Source organism: Alosa pseudoharengus, unplaced genomic scaffold (assembly GCF_046254945.1).
Source record: "Alosa pseudoharengus isolate Yale_2024_CS ecotype anadromous, Long Island Sound unplaced genomic scaffold, YU_APseudo_1.1 YU_APseudo_1.1_scf_7, whole genome shotgun sequence".
Lineage (NCBI taxonomy): Eukaryota > Metazoa > Chordata > Actinopteri > Clupeiformes > Clupeidae > Alosa > Alosa pseudoharengus.
In genome coordinates, this window is record NW_027468859.1 from 10,669,113 (window position 1) to 10,676,612 (window position 7,500).

General features: G+C 45.7%; 1 protein-coding gene across 1 annotated transcript in view; it reads right to left on the reverse strand.

The window, feature by feature from the left end:
* adgb (androglobin) overlaps window positions 1–7,500 on the reverse strand; it is an 87,764-nt gene that overhangs the window by 53,631 nt on the left and 26,633 nt on the right. The window contains 1 exon segment of the mRNA XM_076273200.1: window positions 7,458–7,500. This exon segment is cut by the window's right edge and continues 75 nt beyond it. Coding sequence (XP_076129315.1) covers window positions 7,458–7,500 — 43 coding nt within the window.

A 7,500-nucleotide genomic window follows, 5' to 3' on the forward strand; every position in this document is an offset into this window, starting at 1 on the left:
GACACACCCTCAAAACCATAACACATCTGCTTTCAACCCCCCCCCCCCCCCCCCCACACACACACACACACACACACACACACTCATACACACATATACACTCACTCACTCTCACATACAAACACAGACTCTCCACATAGACATACACAGCCATAAGGCCAGAGATCATAAGAAAATCTTCAGCCGTCAAAATCTTCAGTCGTCATCCCTTGTTTACACTTGTTCAAAGAGAGGCCCCTGCTGAAGGAACACACTTCAATCCAGTGCAGACTGGTGCAGGCTAATGAGTCTACCACCATCTCCCTCTAGACATTGTGATGTGCTACTGGTGCTACGGATGCTAGGCTCTGCATTGGCACAATCCACCGGACACCTGAACCACTACGTGTGGGGACACCTGATCAATTGGCCCTTTTCACAGGGTTTAGCCCTCCACACGTCTCATAACCACTTATGGACATGCCAGTCAGGACAGGTGTGTGTGTGTCCCACATGAACGTTGGGCCAGGTTATGTAGAACACACCCCCCCTGGTAAATAGCCAACACACACACTCACACACACACACACACACCAGCTCTTCCATGGCAACAGACTCAGGGAACCTACTCAAGTGAATAAATGAATCACTTGAAGTCATGGCAACGGCAAAATATGAGTTTGGTAAGTTTTTTGTATGTGTGTGTTTGTATGTGCATGTGTGTGTGTGTGTGTGTGTGTGTGTGTGCTTACGCATGTAAGGGCGTGCATGCGTGTGCGTGTCTGTATGAGTGTGTGTGTTTGTGCAATGCATGTGTGTGTGTGTGTGTGTGAGTGGTGCATGTGAGTGTGTGTGTGGCATGAAGTTTTTCTGAGATTTTCATAAAGCCCTTTTCAAAGCAGAAGGAAGTGGTCCAGCTGTGTGTCTTGTACTCAGGGAGGCGGTTAAGAGCTCTTTCAGCCCTGAGAAAAGCGCGCCAATGACAGAGCTATGATTAACACAACTTACTGAAAGAGGGAAGACAAAAGCAAAGAGAAGTGGGCAGGGGAGGAAGAAAGGAACAAGAACAAGTGCTGTACCCAGGGAAGGGGAAGAGAGGAGTAAAGGAGAGAGAGAGAGAGAGGAGAAAAGAGTGAAAGAGAAAGTGGTGTACACAGGAAAGGAAGGGGAAGAGAGGAGAGAAGTAGAGAGAGAAGGAGTGCAGTGGAGAAAAGAAGAGGAAGAAGGAAGGGGAAGACAGGAATAGAGAACGAGGAAAAAAGAGGAAGAAGAGAGGAGCGGTCTATACAGGAAGCAGAAGTGATGAGAAGAGTAGAGAGAAGGAATGGAGTGGAGAAAAGAGGAGAGGAGTAATGAGCACTGGGAAGGACAGAAAGACAGAAGAGTGTGTGTGTGTGTGTGTGTGAGAGAGGGAGAGAGAGAGAGAGAGAGAGAGAGAGAGAGAGAGAGAGAGAGAGAGAGAGAGAGATCCATTATGACAGCAGGTACAGAGTTGAGGAGTGAGTAAAGCCCACTCCAGACATGTTAGCGACACATGCTTGCACCTGCCACCTGCCAGGCAGCCCACCTCCCGTGTCTGAGTGGGCAAGTTTGAGTCTACTGAGACTACTGCCACTCACAACACAGCTTAGAGGAGAGGACAGGACAGGACAGGACAGGACAGGAGAGGAGTGGAAAGGAGAAGAGAGGAGAGGAGAAGAGATTGGAGGAGATGAAAGGAGAGGAGTGTACAGAGAGATTACATAAGGAGAGGTGAAGGAGGCAGGAGAGGAGAAGAGTTAGAGTGGAGACCTCAGAGTGAAGAGGGCAGCACTGGAGGCTAAGACTGAAGAGAAGATGGGAAATCGAAATAAAAGGGAAAGGACTTTGACTTGTAAAAACACCTTAGATCGAGAGAGAGAGAGAGAGAGAGAGAGAGAGGGAGAGAGAGAGAGAGAGAGAGAGAGGGAGAGGAAAGAAAAGAGACGAGAAGCACAGAGTCAATTTCAGCAGACAGCAGGAGGAGGCAAAAGGGCGCTGGTTAGAAGTTGGCAAGTCAGAAAGTCAGGAGGGAGTCTGAAGCCTGCTGGCGTCAGTGCTACAGTAATTTAACAGCCTAATCACACAGGGCACAGGCCCAGTGGCCTAATGAACAGGGCATCAGCCCCGGCAGCTGGGGATTTTGGGTCCAAGTCCTACCTGGGTCTGAGTGGTGCAAATTCATATAAACAAGCATGACCTGAAAATCTGATGTGAGGGCAAGTCACTATCACACTTCACTGTTGTGAGATACTCAAGCTGTAGACTGATCAGCTTTGAGGAAGGCACAAATGGTTCAAACTGCACAGCCTTGTTTTTCTACCTTCAATACAGCTCTTTCACCACTGTCGCATGGCAACACCATACATGCACAGCACATGGGTGTCGTTATGCAATACCAGGTTAAGAAATCAGTACACCAAGTAACCAGACTCATGTCCTTCCACATCAAGGCTCATGAGACTGCTTTAACTTAACTATTCTAACGGCACATGGAGGCCTGCATTTCTTTAATGAAGGCATTACAGTAAACATCACAACGAGTTCCTGTACATACAGATGTAAGGAAAAAATACATTCATGGACCAAACCAGTGGCAATACTTGACCACTAGGCGGAGGCCAGTGGGATACCAAAGACTTCAGCATTGTTTTTCATGCCCACAGAATGTTCCTGGTTATATTTAGACAGAGACAGACACTAACCATTGCCTTAAATACAATAAAAGAAAGTGTGTGTGTTTGTGCGTGTGTGCGTGCGTGTGTGTGTGTGTGTGTGTGTGTGTGTGTGTGTGTGTGTGTGTGAGTGAGCCGCGCCCTGTTTATTACATTAGTCCATTTGCACATGTGGCTAAAGGCGTAGTGCCACTGGGCAGCATGGGGTGAACGTCCTCAAGGAACTTTTATCCAAGTTGTCATTATTTATCACATGCATGTGTCCAAAAGTGTTCTCACAGAGAACCAAGCTAAGTTTTGATTTCTGGACCACTAGAGCTACAGACACCATAGGGATTGTCTTTGAGCCCCCTGTTAACTACCGGGTCCTTGCTCTTTTTCCCAAATAAACATCACAGACTTTTTTTTGTCATTATTATTTCATTACACTTCTACCTTTTTGCCATTTTTGTAAGAATGGCAAAGTGTTAATTCTTCTCCGGGACTGGAACAGTGAGCTAATTCATAATTCCATACTTTTCTAGTCTTTCCAGAGCTGTGTACGCACCCAGAACTAAACTCAGGCACACTGGGAACTGTCTCTTTTCTCTGACCACCGCAAAGCCCCAGAGCCTACTGTCTTAGACCTTCACACATGACCACGGAGTGAGCGGTTGAAAACAGGCAGATCAATACACATAACAGTCTTGTGTGCACAAAAGATCCATGTCCATCAGATAGCTTTTGTTTACCTTAATAATAATGTGTGCTGAACAGATATTGTGCATGGCGTGACGGAGGCCCAAGGTCAAAAGTAATGTCAGCCGCTGAGGGAGCGATAAGCTGAGGGGGATTCAGATAGACTGAGAACAAGTCCATTATTCTCCTGTGGCAGAGGCATTATATTCACATGGCCAGGAGCATAGCCTGTACCGGCTACCATCACAAAGACACAGGCCCTAATTTGAGTGACAGGCAAAGAGCAAAAATCACGCAATGCGCAAAGTGTCTTTTGCATGCAATTCATGTTATTCAATTTGCGAGTAGATTTTGCCTCGTTATTAAATTAAACCAGCTAGCAAACCCACAGCCGTGCGGGTAAGAAAATACTCTTTTTTTTTTTTTATGAGGACAAAACCTTCAGCAGAACCCGACCCAGAGGGGAGGCCCATCTGCTTAAGAGTGGAAGAAATCAGTCACTGACTGATTGCAGAGTGTGGGACATCTTTCATGACAAATGGTCTATTGAGCATGCACACACACACACACACACACACACACACACACACACACACACACACACACAAACACACACACACACAGACACACACACACACACACACAAACACACACACACCCACACACACACACACACACACACACACACACACACACACACACACACCAAAAGGGAGATGTTCAGTGGTAGGGTGCCGGTGAAGGCTTGTTGATGCAGCTGGTGGCTGGTGAGGTGGAGAGGGGCAGCATGCGGTAAACACGCAGATGGGCAGAGCCACTGCACATGGAGGAGCACGTGCCCGCCGCCTCCAGCTGCTGAGGACCGACGCGGGCGATCGCTGCGCAGCATCCCAAATTACTCACCCGACGGGCAAATCAAAAACCCGTTCTGTTTAACTCATTCATTCATCTCTCTCTGTCTGCCCCCCCCCTCTCTCTCTTTCATTCAAGAGCAGAGAAAATGCTTGGTTTTGGTTCTGGTACAGTATGTCACTGTGTCATTTCTCTCTCTCTCTTTCACACCCTCTCAATCTATCTCTCTACGTCTATTTCACTGTCTCTTTCCGTCTATGTCTAAGGACTGCTTGGTTCTGCTGATAACACTCACTTAAAGGAACATAGCAACTTTTTGGGGATATTAGCTCATGTGCCATCTACACCAGAGTTATATAAGAGGATACATACATATCCTTACCAACCTTCCATACACTTACCAACTGTCCCCCTACCAGCTCCTCTAACCCCAGCACCAATAATAGATTAACCAAACGTGACAGTACAAACAATCCTTGCAATACTAGGTTGGAGGAGCTGGGTTGGAGGGGGACAGTTGGTAAGTGTTCTTAACAGTCTTAACCGGGTTCGCTAACTACGCTGTTGGTGATTTTTTTATGTGTAGGGACCCTGAGCAAGCGACTGACGAGGTTTGGTGCTGTTTTGAACAATATTACTGGTTAAAAAAAAAGCTATTTGGGAAGCGTTTAGCTTACCGCCCTGAGCTAATCCACTGTTTGCGTTTTGGGGTTATAGCGCACTGCATACTGGGACAAGCTATGTAGTGGTTGATCAACAAAATACTTGGACAAGCTCTGTAGTGGTTGATCAACGAAAAATACTCTCCACTGCTTATTTGATGGGTTTTAATGCAGAAAAAGACACTGGGGTCAATTTTCGCTGGAGTTTAACATAAGTATCTGGATGTGGGTTCACAGTGGTGTGAAAGTTGGTGTGTTCCTTTAAGAGTCTCACTGGGCCGCACACACACACACACACACATTTCCAAAGCGCTGTGTGACATAGAAGACATTTAATGAAACCCCCAGCACAGTAAAAAACAGAGAGTTCCTCTCTCCTACACCTTAGTTAACATGTCACACCTGGCAGCTGCACAATTAGCTGGCAACCTAAACTTAGATCCATCCACACACACACACACACACGCACACACACACACAAACTGGAACTGAGCCAAAGCTCTCGTTTTGAGCAATGAAAGTGTCAGGGTGTAAGAGCATGAATCTATGGGGGGGGTTGATTATAATCTGAGGTCGGAGGTCATCTCTCCCTCACACTTGTGTACGATCTACAAAAAAGCATCTACAACACATATCCACCGAGCCTTACCCTTTTCATTCCTTTGGCCAATTGGATTTGTCTCAAAGCGCATTACACAGTGCTAATGAGGTATTCAGTCAATAAGTGTGCGTGCTCCTTCACAGGGCTCAACCAGGGGAGTTAGACGAGAGCACCCTGAGTATGCTATTCGCCATTCTAAAACAATTATTCAGTCCAGAACATGTCTAAACATGTTTTATTCATTAGGGTACGACAATGCCCAGGCACTCGCTATAAGACGAGACATCTAATGCTGTGTTTTATGAGAGTTATGAGAGTGTACTGTTTATGTTTATGAGAGTTATGAGAGTGTACTGTAAGGTGGTATGGTATTTGTGGGTACTATAATAGTACTTTATTACACGGCTCTTCACAAGGCAAGTAGAACGCTCCATTGACTTGAATGGGCTTTTCCAAAGTTCTACGGTAAAATATTTTCATGTAATTACCGCTGCAAACATATAATTACAGCTGTAAATGGCAACGGAGTTTATGCTTCTACTTCAGGTATTTCATATCACTACGCAAGAACTGGAACTTCATTCAAAAGTAAATGCAGACGGTTGATCAGCTGTGTTCTAAAGAATGTTTGATTCAAGTTCTATGTTTCTCAGCAAATGCCACAATGAACGGTAACAAATAGGCTAGGCTATGTAGGCTAAAGTCATATCGTGGGAAGTTTATTATTTTGTTTTTTTTGCAAGTAGCCGTGTAATAAGCGGGATAATGTATAGAACGCCGGTCATTATTGGGAAAATAAGTCCCTTCAGGGCGGAACAAGACCGGGTTCGCCCTGTCTGGACTTATTTTCCCAATAATGACCGGCGTTCTATACATTATCCCTTACATATTGCATTTGTAGTAATGTATGGACAGTTATACTCCAAGGTGTGCTCTGGTATCCCCTGATGATGTTCCGAGAGAGATGTGGAGGGTGTTGCCAGAAGAGATTTGGAACGCCACACATTCTGCACATTCCACAGAGAACACAACTCCTGTTCCGAACAGCTAATTCCACTTAGCCCATTTAAACAGGCAGCCAATCACAATGCTCCGCACAATCATGTGACCTAGCACTGCACTCCTGCACAAAGGCTTGGTTTGTTAGACTCTTACACACACACACACGAACATACACTCACTCTTTCTCAGACACACATAGATATTTAAACCATAAACACATGCATGCATGCCAATGATTAACAACACAGACTCATTTTACAGCCTATGTCTTAAAATACAGAAAAATGTTTACAAGCCCCCCACCACCACCACTACCACTTCCATTTCTCTCTCCCCCCCCCTCTCTCTCTTTCTATTTCTCTCTCTCTCACACACACACACAGAGACACACACACACACATACCAAACAGATTATCACATGGACAAATGAACTGAATCCCAAAGCTCACAGCACCTCAGATCCTAAAGTGAGGATGAACTGTGCTGAACCCACTTTGAAAGGCTATGTGTGTGTGTGTGTGTGTGTGTGTGTGTGTGTGTGTGTGTGTGTGTGTGTGTGTGTGTGTGTGTGTGTTTGTTTGTGTATTATGTGTGGATGTATGTGTGTGTGTGTGTGTGTGTGTGTGTGTGTCTGTCTGAGAGAGTGAGATGTGTGCTGACCATGATAGGTTATCATCTAATTATGCAGACTTTTTATATCACCCACAGATCATGACCTTTCTGTTAATGCAAGTCTCTCTCTCTCTTTCTCTCTCTCTCTATCTCTCTCTCTCTCACACACACACACACACTCACACTCACACACACACAAACTCTCTCTCTTCTCTTTCTCTTCCTCACCTCTCATTAGTTTTGTTTCCTCTAGAGAGCATATCACTATGGAAATAGCAGGGGTGACACTAAAACAGACAGATGTGAATGGCCACACACACACAAACACACACACACACACACACACACACACACACACACACACACACACACACACACCTCAGTGGGCTCCACAGCATCTGCCTGCTCTGACTGGAGACTG